The 16,856-nt window shown below is 61.2% G+C and overlaps 1 protein-coding gene across 8 annotated transcripts in view; it reads right to left on the minus strand.

Annotated features, from left to right (window-relative positions):
- Positions 1 to 240: 240 nt before the first annotated feature.
- Positions 241 to 16,856, minus strand: part of PAK4 (p21 (RAC1) activated kinase 4) — a 52,857-nt gene continuing 36,241 nt past the window's right edge. For 4 of the 8 annotated variants that reach the window (XM_032172981.2, XM_058426873.1, XM_058426874.1 and 1 more), the window contains 9 exons: positions 11,309 to 11,381; positions 9,882 to 10,107; positions 6,268 to 6,726; positions 5,620 to 6,066; positions 4,533 to 4,666; positions 4,159 to 4,285; positions 2,910 to 3,035; positions 1,820 to 1,954; positions 241 to 1,215 (listed from right to left, as the gene is read on the minus strand). In XM_032172981.2, the coding sequence (XP_032028872.1) occupies positions 1,060 to 1,215; positions 1,820 to 1,954; positions 2,910 to 3,035; positions 4,159 to 4,285; positions 4,533 to 4,666; positions 5,620 to 6,066; positions 6,268 to 6,726; positions 9,882 to 10,085 (1,788 nt within the window). In that variant the 5' untranslated portion in view covers positions 10,086 to 10,107; positions 11,309 to 11,381 and the 3' untranslated portion in view covers positions 241 to 1,059. Of the gene's footprint in view, positions 1,216 to 1,819; positions 1,955 to 2,909; positions 3,036 to 4,158; positions 4,286 to 4,532; positions 4,667 to 5,619; positions 6,067 to 6,267; positions 6,727 to 9,881; positions 10,108 to 11,308; positions 11,382 to 12,237; positions 12,318 to 16,856 lie in introns of those variants that run through there. The other 4 variants (XM_032172982.2, XM_032172984.2, XM_032172983.2 and 1 more) reach the window with 4 other exon arrangements.

A 16,856-nucleotide genomic window follows, 5' to 3' on the forward strand; every position in this document is an offset into this window, starting at 1 on the left:
GCAAACTGGCTGCTTCCGGGCGTGGTGGGGGGGGGGGGACAATCCTGCCCCATTCCAGGGAGTGGCGGGTTGGGGGAGCTTACTGGCTGCTACGATCTGAACTCCCCACTCCCCACCCCACCCTCGCGCTGCCTTGGCTGGAATCGTGGTTTGCTCCCAGATCCAGACCCTCTCCCTGCAAATTCCCACCCAAGACAGTGGGGCAGGGCCCCCCCACCACCACATCACACACACACACAAAACAAGACAATGTTTTAATTGTAAAACTAACTCGAGGCAGGGGTGGGCGGGCCGGGGCTGTGCTGACCGGGCAGGAACCTGGTTCTTCAGGCAGTGGTTCTGCCAGGGCCACCCCGCAGGACAGGGACCATCTGTCCCCCAATAGAGGCAGGGGCTAGAGTGTTATAAAATGACAATATAAATAGACTTCTAGAAAAGAGGAGGCTGTCCAGGTGCAGTAGTCATTTGCTGCAGGGGCTGGAGAGGGTGAGGGGCCCTGACCTGTCTCCCTAACCAGCCACAGAAAGGGGGCGCAGGGCTATGGGAAAAGGCCACTCTTCGGACATTCATGATCGACCCCCACAATGGCTCAGGGGGAGAGGGGGCTGGGTATCAGGCAAGGCGCCAGACACCCCTTGCAGGCTGGAGGACGGGGTGGCTGGACCTTTGCACACACACACATGCACACTCACACGCGTGCACTCACACACGTTCACCTCTTAGTGTTCTCTCCACCCCCAGCAACCCCCACTGCAGACTTCCAGTGATGGGAGGGCCGCTGTCCTTCCTGGAGACAGAAGAACATGGGGGAGGGCCTGTCCCAGAAGGTGGGGGTCCTGGGAGCCTCGCTTGCTCCCACGAGTCCCTGTGTTTTTCTAAAAGTCACGAGATCAAAACCGGAGTTCAGTAGTAGGGTCCCATCTACCCCCAGCAAGGAGGGCGGTGCCACGCGGAGCATCTCCCGGGCTGGGAGGAGGGGGAGGCCTGGCCCCCTACTGGCCTCGGTGGGGCGGGGGTGACCCGGGGGGGCTCTTTGGTCGAGGGGAAGGGCGCTGGGCCTCATCTGGTGCGGTTCTGGCGCATGAGGGGCACGATGCTGGCGGGTGGCCCTGCCTTGGCCAGGAATGGGTGCTTCAGCAGCTCAGCTGCCGTGGCCCGCTGGGCAGGGTCCCGCACCAGCAGGCGGTCCAGGAAGCCCTTCAGGGATGGCGACACCTGTCGAGAAGGAGGGGAGGGTCAGGGGGCGAGGGTCCCCACTATTCATTTGCTGTGGGGCCGCAGTGTCCGCCTCTGCCAAGTCGGCTGGCAGCATGTACTGTGCAGGAAGGCAGGGGGGGTGTCTAGAGCTTGGGGTGTAGACGGGACAGGGACAGTGATGGCACCTGTGATGGTGCTTACTGTGTGGCCCCAGAGGAAGCGACAAACCCTGGGGGCTCATGTACTCCCTATTTCCATGGTTTAGCCAGGAGCTGGAAGCAACTGGGGCCCAGAGGTGCCCCTTTCCCTCCTGGCGAGTGCTCCACTAGGAAGGTCCGGGCCCTGTCCTTCACTTCCAAATGTGCAAATCTCTCTAGGGCCGGGCGGGGCCCAGGGCAACGGTGAGGGTGCAGGGGGCCGGTGGCTCTGCTGCCTCAGTCGCCCAGGCCCCACAGAGGGGGGTCTGCACAGACACACGAGGCCCGGGGGTGGGGGGCCCAGCGCACAGTAAGCGCCATCCCAGGCGCCATCACTGTCCCCATCCCATCCATACCCCATGCTCCACCTGGCGCCCTGCCACACGCCAGCTGGCGCACAGTTTCCCAGCCAGGGAGGGGCCTACCTTGTGCAGGTTCTTCAGTCGGGGTGGCAGGTTGTCCCGAATCATCTTCATGGCTTTGAGGGGTGGCTCGTTGAAGTAGGGGGGCTCTCCATCTACCATCTCAATCACCATTATCCCCAGTGACCAGATGTCCACCTGGGGCGGGAGAAGGGACAGCAGGGCTGAGCTGTGGGGGGATGGTGGGTCCTGGGGAGGCCGCAGGGAGGGACTGCTCCAGCGTTGTCTCTGCCTCTGGCTCCTGGAGTCCTTGGCCCAGAACTCCCTCTTGGGTGCCCAGCCAGCAGTCCACGGAGCACTAGTCCTCCAGGGAGCCCCTGAAGAGAGCTGCACCCCCAGCACCCACCCCTCTTCTGTCAACTGCCCCCAGATGTCCTCCCTCCCTCAGCCCAGGTAGCATCCACTGGTGGGTTCAGGACCCACACGGCCTCATCACCACAGTGGAGACACAGTGATTGGTTCAGAAACAGGCACAGGACCCAGGCTGAGCCAATCAGAGCCAACCTGGGGACTTTACCCAAAACACCCAGGAAAAGAGGAGAGCCCATAGGTGGGAGACACTTCCCAGAGCTGCCGGGGCCAGCTCTGCTCCCACAAGGGGAAAGCCGGCCTGTGAAGACAATGCTCAGAAATCAGAGCCAAGGCTGGGCGTGGTGGCTCACACCTGTAATCCCAGTACTTTGGGAGGCCAAGGCAGGTAGATCACTTGTGGTCAGGAGTTCAAGACCAACCTGGCCAACATGGTGAAACCCCATCTCTACTAATATAAAAATTAGCCGGGCATGGTGGCGGGCGCCTGTAAAACCAGCTTCTCGGGAGGCTGAGGCAGGAGAATGGCTTGAACCCGGGAGGCGGAGGTTGCAGTGAGCTGAGATTGCACCACTGCACTCCAGCCTGGGCAACAGAGCGAGACTCCATCTCAAAAAAAAAAAAGAATGAATGAATACATGCACGCCTGCAGTACCTCCTTGTCCAGAGCACCATTCCTGGCAACCATTCCCCAGACTGGGCCCCACCTCCCACCAGCGCTGCAGCTGGAAAATGGCAGTGTACGCTGTCCACGGTGGGACAACCAAGCCACCCCAGGGCTCACCTCTGGCCCGTAGGGAAGGCGGGAGATGAGCTCTGGGGCCATCCAGTAGGGCGTGCCGACCAGCGACTTCCTTCGGGGCACTTCCTTGCTCACCTGGGCGCAGAACCCGAAGTCTGACAGCTTCACCTGGGGCAGGGCAGAGGCAGTGGGGTCAGAGGAGCTGGCACAGCTGGAGGGCGAGCAGGGGTGTCTGCCTGCGTCATTCCTTGGCTTCAGACACGATGTGCAGCCCAGAGGTCAGAGCTGGGGTCCAGAGCCAGACCACTGGGGAGCTCCACCACCTCCCGGTGGGGGCCCTCGGGCGAGTCACCTCCCCCAGGATCCCCCCATTTCCCTCCCTGACAGCCTCTGGGGCTTTTGGGGGCAGTGGCCTGAGTACTGCAGATAAACAAAGGCCGGGCTGGAGCTGGGAACAGGGGTGGCCCGGAAAGCCTGTGCCCTGGGGCCCTGCTGCCCTGGAGCAAGTCTTTAGTTCGGGTGGAGCGGAAGGTAGCCCTGCACTAGGGCCGTGAGGGGACACAGCCTGCCTTTACGACAACCAGGCCCCTCACACCTTCTTAGGAACTGTGGGCCCCTTTCCGATTTTTGAGGATTTCTATGGGTCTTCTTCCCTCCAGAAAACATCCCCACAACCGTGTGTGGACAATCTCAGGTGGCCCACAGATATCGCCCCCAAAACACATCTGTAGACATCTGGAGATTTTCACAGACTGTCAGTGACACAGAGCTCTCTCTGCCTCTGCCTGGACTGACTTGTGTGGCTTAATCTTCCTTGGGGGAAGGGATGGAGTCATCCACTTCTGCAAGCATTTCATTCACGTCAAGGGCCCTCTCTCACAGAAAATCATGTCCACCCGACGTTATAATTGCCACAGCCTCAGATTCGGAACTTCAGTCCGAAGTATGGAAGACAGGGCTGGGGTCCACGGCCCCCCCTGGGTGCTGGGCAGGAAGCAGCTTTTCAATGGAGGGAGAAGCCTGTGGCGGGGGCTGCACTGTCTGCCCAGATCCCTGCCCCAGTGTCCTGTGCTGATGGCAGAGCCCCTGCCAGCCTGTGCCCTCCCACTGCACAGAGCCCCCACTGAGCTGGAGCCTGACTCTGGGCTGCTCCAGGAGGGAGGGATGAACTTCCTGGCTCCTCAAGACACAGACCTGGAGGTCAGAGCTCACCTACAGGGGATGGGAAGAGGCAGGGAATCCCTGCAGCCGGAACCCCGCCGCCCCCATACCCTGCCGCCCACCCCCTCACCCTGCCATCATGGGTCAGCAGGATCGAGTCGCTCTTGATGTCCCGGTGGATGACACCCTGGGCGTGGAGCACTGACAGGGCCTGCAGCACTGCCAGGCACACGGCCGCGATCTGCTCCTCGTTCATCCTGTGGGGTGGGGTGGTGGGTGAGCAGCCAGGTGGACAGCACCCCAGGGGGCAGAGGGGGACGCAGCCCTGCCTTGCAGTGGGAGGAATCTGAGACCACTCGACCTCACTCTGGAGTGGGAGGAATGGAAGACATGACCCCATCCCGGGGGCCCGAAGCACAGCTGGTTTGGAGATATGGCTCCACCCCTAGTGGTCTGGAGGGGGCTTGGTCGTGTCACAGGAGGGGTCTGAGGCCCCGGAAATACCTGGTGTGGGTGACGATGTCAGTGAGGGCGCCTCCTTCCAGGAACTCCATGACCACCCAGAGCTCGTCCCCCACCAGGTAGCTGTTGTACATCTCCACCACATTCTCGTGCTGGTAGTCCCTCATGATCACCACCTGTGCAGGGGCTGGGTCAGCGGTGGAGGGAGGCGGGAGGGCTGCCAGGCCCGCCTCAGACCCAGCCACCGCCACCCCCCTGGCTCCCCTGCAGTTCTACATCGAGCTTGTGCTCACCGGGGCCACCTGGACTGCCCTCCCCTACTGCCACAGCCACGTGGGCCTCAGAGCCAGCTTGAAGCCCACGCCTCCCTTCTGGGGGTGCACCCCCCTGGGCACACGCCCATCTCAGGTCAGTCCTGGGCTGGTGCAGAGGAGCAGGTGGGAAGAGGGCATTCAAGCACAGGGCTGAGACCCGGACAAGGGCAAGGATAAGAGAAGAGGCATGTGTGTGGGGAGGATGAGGAACCCAGGCGAGGAGCTCCTGGTGCAGCCGGGTGCTGTGATGGGCAATGGGGTCGAGAGGGGCCTCACACGCCTGGCAAAGGGACCTGGGCTTCCTATCGTCAGGGCGCTGCGGGGCACTGCCAGGGTCTCTAAGGAGGGACGGGGACGGGGTGGGCCTGAACATCAGAAACATCCTCTTGGTTGTTGTGTGGGCTGTGCCGAGGGACGCCCGGAAGCGGAGGCCGGGGCGGGGCACAGGGAACCCAGGAGGGGCAGGTCTGGAGGACACTGTACCCTGGAGCCCAGGTGGGCCTCAGTGGGTGTGAGGGGCCTGGAAGACACTGGGTGGGGGGTCAGTGGGCTGAGGAACCCTGGGTCTGGGGCTCAGGGACAGAGATGTGGGTGAGGGTGCTGAGGACAGAGGCAAGGACCCAGCTGGGGCGGAGGAGACGGCCTGGGGAGGGAGAGGAGTGAGGGGAGGAGGGGAGCCTGGCCCAGCACAGAAGAGTGCAGGGAGAGGAGGGAGGGCAGGGAGAGGAGGGAGGGCAGAGCAGGAGCGGGGGGAGGGAGGGCAGGGCGGGGGGGGGGGGAGGACCGGCAGGGCAGCAGGGCAGCAGCGCCCGCACCTCGTTGAAGAGCAGCTCGCGCCTCTGCTGCTTACGCAGGTCCATCTTCTTGACGGCCACCAGCTTGCCCGAGCTGCGCACGGTGGCGATGCACACGATGCCCGTGGAGCCCTCACCGATCTTGATGAAGTTGTCCAGGTAGGAGCGGGGGTCGCCTGGGTCCACCACCAGCTGCAGGGCAGCCCGGAACTGCTCATGGGATACTCGCTGTGGCTCCCGCTGTGGTGAGCGGGGGCCAGGGGGCCCAGGAACAGCAGGGGCAGCAGGGGCGGCGGGGGTGCGGGCTGGAGGGGCCAGCTGGGGCTCCGAGGCGTGGGGGCCCAGCACTCCAGGGCTGGGGGCACCTCGGGCTCTGGTGGGAGGCCGGGAGGAGGAGGAGGAGGAGGACTGGGGGACAACCAGGCTCCCCGCTGATGGCCCGTTAGGGGCCACGTCATGAGGCTCCCCCTGAAACAGAAGAGAGAGGTAGCTGTCAGTGATGGGTGCCAGGGAGCAGCTCTGCTCCCTAAGCAGGAGAGAGACCCAGCGATCGGACAGACACATGGGTGGTCAGGATGAGATGCACGGTGGTGGGGCGGGGCTGGAAGGTGGAGACAGAGGAGAAACGGGCAGGGGACAGTGGGGGCCCTGGGGCGGGGGATGGGTTACCTGGGCACCCCGGGATGGGTGGTCCGTGTCAGCCCTCGGGTAGGTGTTAAAGGGCCGGCCAGCTGCCAGTTTTGCCCCACTGGCCAGACCAGCAGGCTGGGGGGTGCCGACGTCAGGCCCGGAGAGGGGGCGTTTGTCCCGGGAGGACTCCTGGGGACCCCCTGAGCCCTCCCTGGAAGACTTGGGCCTCTTCTCTGGCCCCGCCCGTCGCCTGTCACCACTGCCGCCACCCGCCTCGCTGTGACCGGCGATCCGGCCTCGGCTGCCTGTCTTCCCCGGGCCCCCTCTGGCCGTGGTGGCCGGCTCCTCCGGCATCCCATTTTCCTGGCGGACACGGGCGGGCGGCGGCGGGCTGTCTCTCCGCAGGGAGTTGGAGCGTGTCACCGACATGTTCTCAAACTCGTCCAGCAGCAGCGTGAGGGCCCCATCCTTGGCACCTTTGCTGCCCCGCACGATGGTCTGGGGTCCCAGTCAATGGTGGGTGGGGGCCCAGCAAGGAGTGGGGCACACAGGATGTGCATCCGACACGCAGGGACAGGACAGCACGACACACACAGAGACAAGACAGAGACGCAATGAAGAGATGCCATGGAGTGACAATGGCATGGGCGGTGCGGCCCCTCCCCTCCCTGGGGACGCAGCTGCAGGGGCTGGAGGAGTGATCGCCATGGCCAGGCTGCTGCCCCCTGGCTCGGTGGGACCCTGGAGAGGCCCCCTTGTTTTTCTCCTGTTCCCCACACTGGTGGAATAGTCCTGCCCTGCGGGGTTGGGGGAGGGAGGGCAGAAGCTGACCCACCCCATAATCAGCCCCGAGGGCTGCAAATGACAGGGCGCTGGGGCCAGGGCCTGGCCTGGCACTTCCTCCCATGTGGGCGCCAGTGTTCTTTAGCCCCAAAACCACACTCTCTGCTCCCATGAACAACAAGGGTGGGGGACAGGGACAGTCAGAAAGGCCTGGTCCCAAAGTAGAGGGCAAGGGGGTCCCAGGAGCCGAGTGGCAAATACAAATGCAGGTGGGGACCAGGCAGAACATCCAGTGCCTCCCGAGTCACCCTGTCCCCACCCTCTGTGGTCTGAGTCGTGTCCTGCAGGCCACCTCTGCCCCCGCTCCATTTCCAGGAACACGGGTGTCTCCGCCACCCCCGCCCCCCTGCGCCCAGGGCCTCTCCGCTGGCTGCTCCCTCTGCCTGGAACATCAGCTCTCACGGTCCCCGTGGCTCCCTCCCTCTACTCCTTCAGGTCTTTGCTCAAAACTCAGCTTCTCAGTGAGGCTTCCGCTGGCCTCCCGTCATCTAAAATGCCAGCCCCTGCCCTCCCCGGCCCCTGCCCTGCCTGCATTCTACCTAGAGCAACTAACAGCAGCTGATACAGAGCACGCAGGCATCTGTCCGCTCCCGGCTCTGCCTAGTGCACGCTCTGGGCAGGGATTGCTTTTTCCTGTCTGCTTCGGGTCCTGCTCCATCTCAGCACCTAGACCCAGCATCTGGCGCACGGCAGGGGCTCAGTGAACTTTTGCTAAACCACGTAGTGAGTGAGTTGTCTGTGCAAAGGCCACAGTGAGCCGAGAACGTGGGCCCTGCTGACAGGGACCCTGCCCGGGGCTGCCAGATGTCCTCCAGCCGGAGGCCTGCCTCTAACGTGCGGAAAACACTGATCCCACAAAACTCGGACCCTGCCTGGGGCTGCCAGGCATCCTCCAGCTGGAGCCCTGCCTGTAACGTGTAGAAAACACTGATCCCACAAAATCCGTGGCCTGACGCTTCCCTGTCTCTCCTGGCCGTGGCTGTCGGCCTGAAGCTGGGCCTTGCCCAGGGGCCCCAGGAAATTAAGGTGGACACAAGGCCAGACTTTGCTATTAGAGCAGAACGTTGAGGCCAAGAGCAGTGGCTCACGCCTATAATCCCAGCACCTTGGGAGGCCAAGGATCACCTGAGGTCAGGAGTTTGAGACCAGCCTGGCCAAAATGGCGAAAACCTATCTCTACTAAAAATACAAAAATTAGCTGGGCATGGTGGTGGGCGCCCGTAATCCCAGCTACTCGGGAGGTTGAGGCAGGAAAATCGCTTGAACCCAGGAGGCAGAGGTTGCAGTGAGATGAGATGGCGCCACTGCACTCCAGCCGGGGAGACAGAGCAGGAATGTGTCTCAAAAAAACAAAAAAAAACAAAAAAAAAACAGGGGGTTGAGATCATCCTGGGAGGCCTGAGGCCTGGCCAAGGGCAGCAAACACAAGTGCCCCCGGGGCCCTAGGACAGTGCTGGCCACAAGGCCCCGTGTGTGAATTCAGGTGCCCTGCCTCCCAGTGGGACAGTCACAGGCAGGCCTCACATCTGGTGAGCCAGGCAGGGTCTGGGTTTTTGGAGACACCTTGGTGGGGGCAAAGCCTACATCCAAGCGGCCACAGAGCCAGGCAGGGCGTGGAGCTGAGGCAGGTCGGGTGCAGCCTGTGGCCCAGAAGAACCAGTGCCCCACCTGTGGAGGCAGCTGCCACTGGGCTCCAGCTGGTCTGTCACCAGATGCCAGAAACGGTTTTGGAAGTGAAGTCTGTCACTTTTTCAGTGGAGGCAAAGAAGTCAAAGCATTCAAAAGCACCCTGCATGGGCCACACGGACCCCTTAGTGGGCCACCACATTGAGGCTGCACTTGTGTCTATGGCCAACTTGTGGGCCTTGGGGCTTCTCCCCGCCAGGCTGGGCTGGGCACCAGGAGGGTGAGTCCCCAGGCACACCCATCTCTACCCGCTGGAAGCAAACCTGGCCGAGCTCCCCTTGGCCTGTGGCCCCTCCCAGTCCCCACTGACCATGGGAGAGAGTCCAGGCTCTGAGGCTGGCTTCCGAGGCCCAGCATGGGCTCAGGCCAGGCCAGCCTCAGGCCAGGCCACACCCAGACACCGGCTCCACAACTCTTATAATTTCACATGGAGGCAGGAGAGGGGTTAAGAGCATGGGCCTTGGAAACAGACATTGGTTCAAATCCCAACCTTGCCATTTTGCTGTAGATGGCAGGAAAAAAAACCCCCAAAACCAAAAAGCCCCCAGTGTTTCACAGGAGTGATTTTCTCCACTAAAGCCCGGCTTCCCCAGCGTCTACTGGAATTCTTCCTCCTCCTCCTCAGCCCTGGGCTCTGCCTCAGTGTCCCCTCCTCCCAGAAGCTTGCCTGGACCCCTGGTCTGTGTCAGGTGCCTCCTCCGGGCTCCCCCACCCAAGCCCTGACCACTTGGGGCTGTCACCCTCTGGGAATGGGTCTGTCCCCCACTGCCAGGAACTCTGGAAAGGCTCAAGGGTGGGTGGGACGGGAGTGTGGTCCGGGGTACAGCAGCATGGCCCTTGGGACATGAGTGTGCGGGAGACAGCAGAGCTTGGAAGCTGGTGTGGGGGCTGTCAGATGGGCCATGGGGGGCTCAGGTTGGGGTGGCATGGGTTCTTAGCACTTGGAGCCAGTGGGTAGAGGGTGAAAGGCCAGCATTGGACCCAGGATCAGGGTGGAAGGCTGGGGTGTGTCTGTTTCCATGTCAGTGAGGAGGTGTCGGTCACAGGGTCGAGTGTGGGGTTGAGCGCTGGGGCCACTCGGGGGTTGGGGTGGGCTGGGGGAGGTGGTGGTGGGTGCCGCATACCTTGGGGGCCCCGGGCTGGATGGAGGTGATGCAGGCGGGGTCGATGAGGGGCTTCGGCCGGCGAGCCGACTCCTCGATCAGGCTCTGCCACTGGCGGGGCAGCCCAGTGAACTTCTGCTCATGCTGGTCGAAGCCCGTGTGCACGCGGTGCTCGAAGTTGGATGGCGCAGAGATCTCCACCCGCTTCTTCCTCTTCCCAAACATGGTGCCGGGGGCTCAGTGCGGTCTTCGGGAGGGAATCACGGTGGGTGGGTGAGAGCCTGCCCATGTCTCTTCCTTCTCTGCCCCTGCTCTGTCCCTTCCATCCTCATCTTACACCAGGACCAACAGGAGGCAGCAGCCTCCTTCCGGGTCTCCCTGCTCACCCCCTGCCCCCATCTGTGCGGCACACACAGCCAGAGGGTACCCGTGAGCACCCGAGCGGTCTCATCCCTCTGCTCAGAACTTTCCTGCCGCTCTGTCTCCTGCGGGCCCACAAGGCCCCATCACCTCTCTGTTCTCATCCCCTGGAGACCTCAGGGCCTTTGCATGGGCTGGCCCCTCTGCCAGGAGCTCACTTCCCAGTGTCTGCACAGGACTCCCCGTCCCCTCCTTCAGTTCTCAGAGCAGCAGTGACTCCTTTCCTGACCACCCCAAGGCAAACAGCCCCGTGTCCCACCGTCCCCACTCTACATCACCGTCACAGCCCGGAACTCATGGAAATCCTGTTTGTTGTTCCTTCTTAGGTTCATGAGTGCAGCATCCACACCGCACCGCTAGAATGTCAGTACTACATTCTGGCCGGGTCCCATCTGCCCTGCTTCCCCACATCCCCTGCTATGCCTGTTACATGGTGTGTACTCAATGGACGGTCACTGATGGCCTGGCCACTGCCACTGGTCCAGCCATGAGTCTGGGCTGGGGACGCACACACCTTTGGATATTGACTCAGCACAGGGTTACTGAGCCCCTGGGGTAAGAGGGAACCCAGGCAGCCTTGCTGCGACACTCCCCTATCTTTAGGATCTGTGGTCTTCAGTCAGGCCCTTGCCACAGTACCAAGCACAGAGCAAATGCTCGACCAAAGCCACTTTAAAAAACAAAGGGGCTGAGGGGGAGACACGCTGATGGCAGCATCCCACGGAGAAAGATGGGAAAGGGAACCAGGTGGCCGTAGTTCGACTCTCCACCACATGCTGCCGCAACTTTGGGCAGGTGACAACCTCTCTGTGCTGTGGATGAACCCCCACAGGGCTGCTGTGAAGGGTAATGGGTGACTGGGAGCAAAGAGCTTGGTGCAGGGCTGGGCAAATACAGGGGGCCTATCGGTGGGGACCACTGTGATGGCCAGGGTGACTCCCACAGCGCCTGTAGGAGGAGCCCAGGTCCTGCTCCCCCGGAAGGCCCCACCCCAGCTGTCCCGGCCCGGGCCCTGGAGTCGCACACACCTGGTCTGATGCTGGTGGGACAGAAGTGCCCTCAGGCAGGTGACCACTCCTCTAGGGGCTTCGGGTTACTCATCTGTAAAATGAGAGGAATACATCCGTTCACTCACTCATTCATTCATTCATTCATTCATTCATTTAGGAGTAACTCAGCAATGGGCCTCCTCTGTGGCCACCGCAGTGACCCAGACAGCCTTTGACCTCATGGGAAGTTCGTGTGGGGCAGACAGACCTGTCCCCATGCAGCAGCAGCCCAGGGTGGTCAGGGCTGGGGGACGGGAGCATGGGACCCAGTCTGGAGGGATGCAGGGTGGGCAGCAGGAAGGCTTCCAGGAAGAGGGGAAAAGTTCAGGCCAGAGGATGAGGGGACGCACATGTGGAGTTTCTGTTCTGTCTTGTTCCCAGCGGGCTCCCCAGAGCCTGGCACAGTACGCAGCCCAGAGAGTCCTGTGGCCCTAGTGAGAGGACAGGGGACTCGCAGATGCACGTGGCCCCTCCACATCTACTTCTCCTCCTGGCTCAGGCTGCCTTCCTCGGAGCAGCTGGGAAAGGTGAGGCCCTGGCCCAGAGCTAGGACCATCGATGGGAGCCAGCCAGGGGAACCGGTTTGGCAGCGGGAGCCCTGTGGGAGGTGGGTGGGGGCCCGGCAGCCAACCTGTCTCAACTGGTCCCAAGAGGCCAGCGGGTGGTCAGAGCCGGGCCTGGCCAAGGCTCCCAGGGTTGGCCCAGTTTCCCTGCTTGCCCTGGGGCCTAGGATGGAGGGCAGACGGGGAGCCTCCTCTGTCTCTGCCCAGCCCCTTCTCTGAGCCCAATGCCAGCGCCCTGAGTGTTGCCCATCCCTCCCTCGTGGCCTTCCAGCCTGGCCCACCCCCGTGGCCCTGACCTACTCTCTCGTGGCTTTCTAGGCCCAGCTCCTAGGGTCATCCACATACCCCAACAGTCCCCATCTGCCCACTCTGCCTGCTGTCACTCCAGATCTGCGTCCCATGTCCTCTGGCCTCTCTGTCCTCCCAGATGTCTCTCCACCCCCTTTGGCCCCATGCCCAGCCCAGGCCTCTTCATCGTGAACCTGTTGCCCCGCCCATCCCGCTCCCTCCCCACTGCGGGGCACTAGGCAGTTCCCACAGCCACAGGAAGAGGATCAGCCATGTGACCCCTCACTAAGCCCAGAGGGCGGAGAGCGGGGCAGATCCTGAGGTGGGGAACACCTGGGGATGGGGCAGGAGCAGCCTGCAGGGTGGGCAGCTGGCCCAGCTGGCAGCACGGGGTCTGGGGGATGTCCTCCGAAGCCTGGCCTCCTGCCCTCCCACCCATAAACCCCCAAGGGAAGGGGGCAAGAGGCACACCTCCGGATATTTGCCTGGGGCCACCCCTTCCCTCTGGGCACTGCACAGAGGGCAGGACAAACAGAGGAACTGAACATGTTTATAATGACCAGGCAGGGACCCCACCCTGGACCGTCCTGTGCAGCTCCAAGCCCTGCCGGTTTCCCCAGCAGGCGCTCCCTTCCCAACAGAAGCTCCTGACATGGGGGCCACAGAGGCCGTGCCAGGCCTGGGAAGAGGGAGAAGAGCTAGGCGGAAAGGCTGGGCTTGCCCAGGTGCAGGGAGGGAAGGGTGGGGGCTGGGCTCCCAGGCCAGCTCCAAGCTTGGCAGTCAGGCTGCCCAGGGCTCCAAACCCCAGCAGCGCTGCTACGACCGGCCCTGTGTGACCTCACTTTCTGTGTCTGTGAACTGGGGCTCTAACCCAACCTGGGGACCTCAATATGTGGCCCTGGGTGAGCAACTCAGCCACGCTGTGCCTCAGTTTCCTCCTCTGTTCAAAGACGGCGATGATAGTAGCTGCTTCCTGGAGTATTTATTTATTTATTTATTTATTTTAATTTTTTTTTTTTAAACGGAGTCTGGCTCTGTCAAACAGGCTGGAGTGCAGTGGTGCAATCTCGGCTCACTGCAACCTCCGCCTCCCGGCTTCAAGCAATTCTCCTGCCTCAGCCTCCCGAGTAGCTGGGATTACAGGCGCCCGCCACCATGCCCAGCTAATTTTTGTATTTTCAGTAGAGACGGGGTTTCACCATGTTGGCCAGGCTGGTCTCAATCTCCTGACCTCTAGTGATCTGCCCGCCTCGGCCTCCCAAAGTGCTGGGATTACAGGTGTGAGCCACCGTGCCTGGCCTTCCTGGAGTTTTTATACGGAATTACGCAGAACACAGGGCATGGAGGGCCTGGCCCAGAGACAGCGGTTGGGATCAGAGCCAAGGCAGATCACACACAGTAAGTGCTCGGTAAGTGCCGGTCACCATTCCAATAGCAGCCAGCACTTACTGGGTACCTACTGTGTACCAGCCCTCTTCCAGGCACTTTACCCAGAGTCCCACATCTGACCCTGGAGGGAGGGGCCATTATGAGCTCCAGATTACACACAGGGAAAACAAGGCACAGAGGGGGACCTCATTAACCCAGGTGACCCAGCTAGGGTGGCAGAGTGGACACCAGACTCCAGGCCTGTCTGCAGAGATTCGCGGGTTCCGGCCCTGCTGTGCGTCTAATCCCGTTCCATCCTCACAAGCATCCTCATCCCAGTTCACAAATGGGGAAACTGAGGCCCAGAGAAGGGAAGGCCCTTGTCCAGGGCACGGACAGGAGAAGCAGCCAGTGAGAAGCAGCCAGGATTTGAACCTGGGCAGTTGTGTGTGGAAGGCACTGAAGGCTGGGCTCTTACCTGTCTGTCCTGCTGCCCTGGAGGGCTGAGGTGACGCTGTTGGTTTTGTCTATTATTATTATTACTACTACGACTATCATCCTCCTCCTCTGAAGGTTGGTCCTGGCCTCCCCTCTCCCTCCCCCCCCCCCCATTATTTCTGTCTACACCCAGACCTTGCCTTTTCTCTCCTGGCCTAGCCTCTGCTGAGTGAGGGTCCCTCCCTCCTATGTGACCTCTCCTGGACGCCACGGGTAGTGGGAGGAAGCACAAAGTGGGCCCCCAGGCCCCCACCTCCCCAATGGCTGTTCACCAGCCTTTCCCATGGGCCTGGCAGCAGGAAAGATGCTTAAAACCAACCCCTCCCACCAAATGTGGCCTGAGGCTCAGCTCGGTACTCCCACCACCATCGCCACCACAAGGGACCCATGGCCCAGAGCAGACGCTGACGCTGAGCTCACAGGCGCCCTCAACCGCGGTAGGGTGGCCATTCTGAGCCCCATTTTGCAGCTATGGAAACAGAGACTCACAAAGGTCAAATCTCTCACTAAGCTCACCAAGCAGAGCTGGGCCTGGAAGCCAGAGTCCCACCCACTCCAGAGTCCACAGCCTTAAATCCTTTGCTGGCCCCCAAAATGCCTCCCCGTGGCCTGAGAGTCCCCACAGGATGCGCCCATCACCACGCTGCCCTCCTCTCCTCCCATGCACCCCTGTACTCACTGTGCCCTGGCCACACAGGTCCCCCTGCTGTTTCTCAAATCCTAGACATGGTTCCACCTCAGGGCCTTTGCATGGGCGAGTGCCCTACCTGGAACTCTCCTCTCACTGATCTCCCTCCTCCCCTGACTTCCCAGGCCCGCCTGTGCTCACAAGCCCTGCTCCTGTCCTGTCACCCTCTATGCCCGTCTCTGCTTTATCTTTCCTCAGGGCTCTTACCACATATATGACGTGCGTGCCTGCGTGTGCGTGCGTGCGTGTGTGTGTGTGTGTGTGTGTGTGTGTGTAATTCGTTTTTTTTTTTTTTTTGAGACAGTTTCTTTCACTCTTGTTGCCTAGGCTCGAGTGCAATGGCATGATCTCGGCCCACTGCAACCTCCGCCTAGTGGGTTCATGTGTCTCTCCTGCCTCAGCCTCCCGAGAAGCTGGGATTACAGGCGTCCGCCACCAGGCTCAGCTCATTTTTGCATTCTTAGTAGAGACGGGGTTTCACCATGTTGGCCAGGCTGGTCTTGAACTCCTTATCTCAGGTGATCCACCTGCCTCAGCCTCCCAAAGTGCTGGGATTGCAGGCGTGAGCCACCGGGCCCAGCCACGTGTGTAATTCTTTAGCATCTGCCTCTCCCCTAGAATGTGTCAGCTTCACAAGGCAGGGACTGTCCTCTGTCTTGCCCCCTTGTAGCCCAGGGCAGCACACGGTAGGGACTCCGTGGAATGATCGTCCCTGTCCGCTGCACTATTCCCCTGCTCAGAGGCCTTGGACAAGGCCCGGCAGCACCCAGGAAATCTTTCAGATGAGCAGCTGGGACCTGGGGGCAGTAGTCCCAGAGCAGCAGGAAGGTGCAGCCTTCTGCCCCAGCCGGGGCACAGATGCCTCTGAAGTCCAGTATTTGATCCCAAAAATGCAGGCACATTTTGTATCCCACTCTAAAATGTTTATTTCAAATTTTAAAAAATCTTTTGAATTCTTTAACATGTGGGACAGGCAGCGTTGACCTGGCCTAGCAGACACTTCAGATTTTCCAGTCACCCCCTGCATCCTCTGACCTTTTATGGGAGGAAAAGGGTCCCACCACCCCAATTGTCCCCCACAAGGTTAACTGGCCCAAATGGAAAAGCAAGATCCACCGTGCGACAAAGCTGTGGGTGTGAGCAGACACGCACGCGCAAAAACCCTTACCTCCTGCCCCGCCCCCTCCAGGCTCTGATCAAAGCTGCTGCCCCTGGAAGGGAGGGGGCTGGCCCAGCCGGAACGCAGGGACCTGGGGGCAGGGCAGGGGAGGTGGCCAGGACCACAGGCATCCTTTCATCATCACCAAAATGAAACTCGAATCAGGAAGGGGACCCAGACCGCTCACTGCCTCCAGCCTGCACTCAGCCTTCCACCATTGGGTCCCACTCACCACCCTGCCACAATCTTCACCTACCAGCTCTGGGAGGGACCCTCCCTGCCTCAGTTTACCCCCTACCTTCTGGGCATGTGCTCTGATAGTGGAGGCACTGGGAGTTTGGCTTCCCGTCCCGGCACAGCAGGCTCCTCACTGTCCCAAGTCCCCCACGCCATTCCTGCCTCCAAACCTTGGCTCAGCTCTTGCCCCCATCCTGCACGGCCCCCAACCCTCCTCTATCCACATCTCTCTTCAGGCCTCCCACACTGAGCCTTGTGCCTCCAAGGAGTCCTCAAGTTTGGGACTGACACATCCCCAGGGTCCTCCTTAGCAAACACCTACTCCACCCACAAGTGACCCGATCACACCCACCCATGCATCGACCCATGCACCCATCCATATCTACCGAGGGCTGACTCTGCTGGGCCTGGGGCCCATAGCAGTGCACCCAACAGTCAGAAACATCCCTGTCCTTGCAGCACTCACATTCTAGAAGGAAAGAGGCAGTCGATGTATGAGATAAATCAGAACAATATCTACTAAGTCGGGTGAAAAATGCTGACATAGAAAATAACGCAGCAATCAGAAAGGAGCGGAGGGGAGGCTGGAATTCTCAATAAAGTGGTCAAGGCTGGGCACGGTGGTTCATGCCCATAATCCCAGCACTTCAGGAGGCCAAGGACGGAGGATCGCTTGAGGCCAGGAGTTCAAGATCAGCTTGGGCAACCTAGTGAGACCCTGTCTCT

This window comes from Hylobates moloch, unplaced genomic scaffold (assembly GCF_009828535.3).
Source record: "Hylobates moloch isolate HMO894 unplaced genomic scaffold, HMol_V3 SCAFFOLD_13, whole genome shotgun sequence".
In the NCBI taxonomy this organism is placed as follows: Eukaryota; Metazoa; Chordata; class Mammalia; order Primates; family Hylobatidae; genus Hylobates; species Hylobates moloch.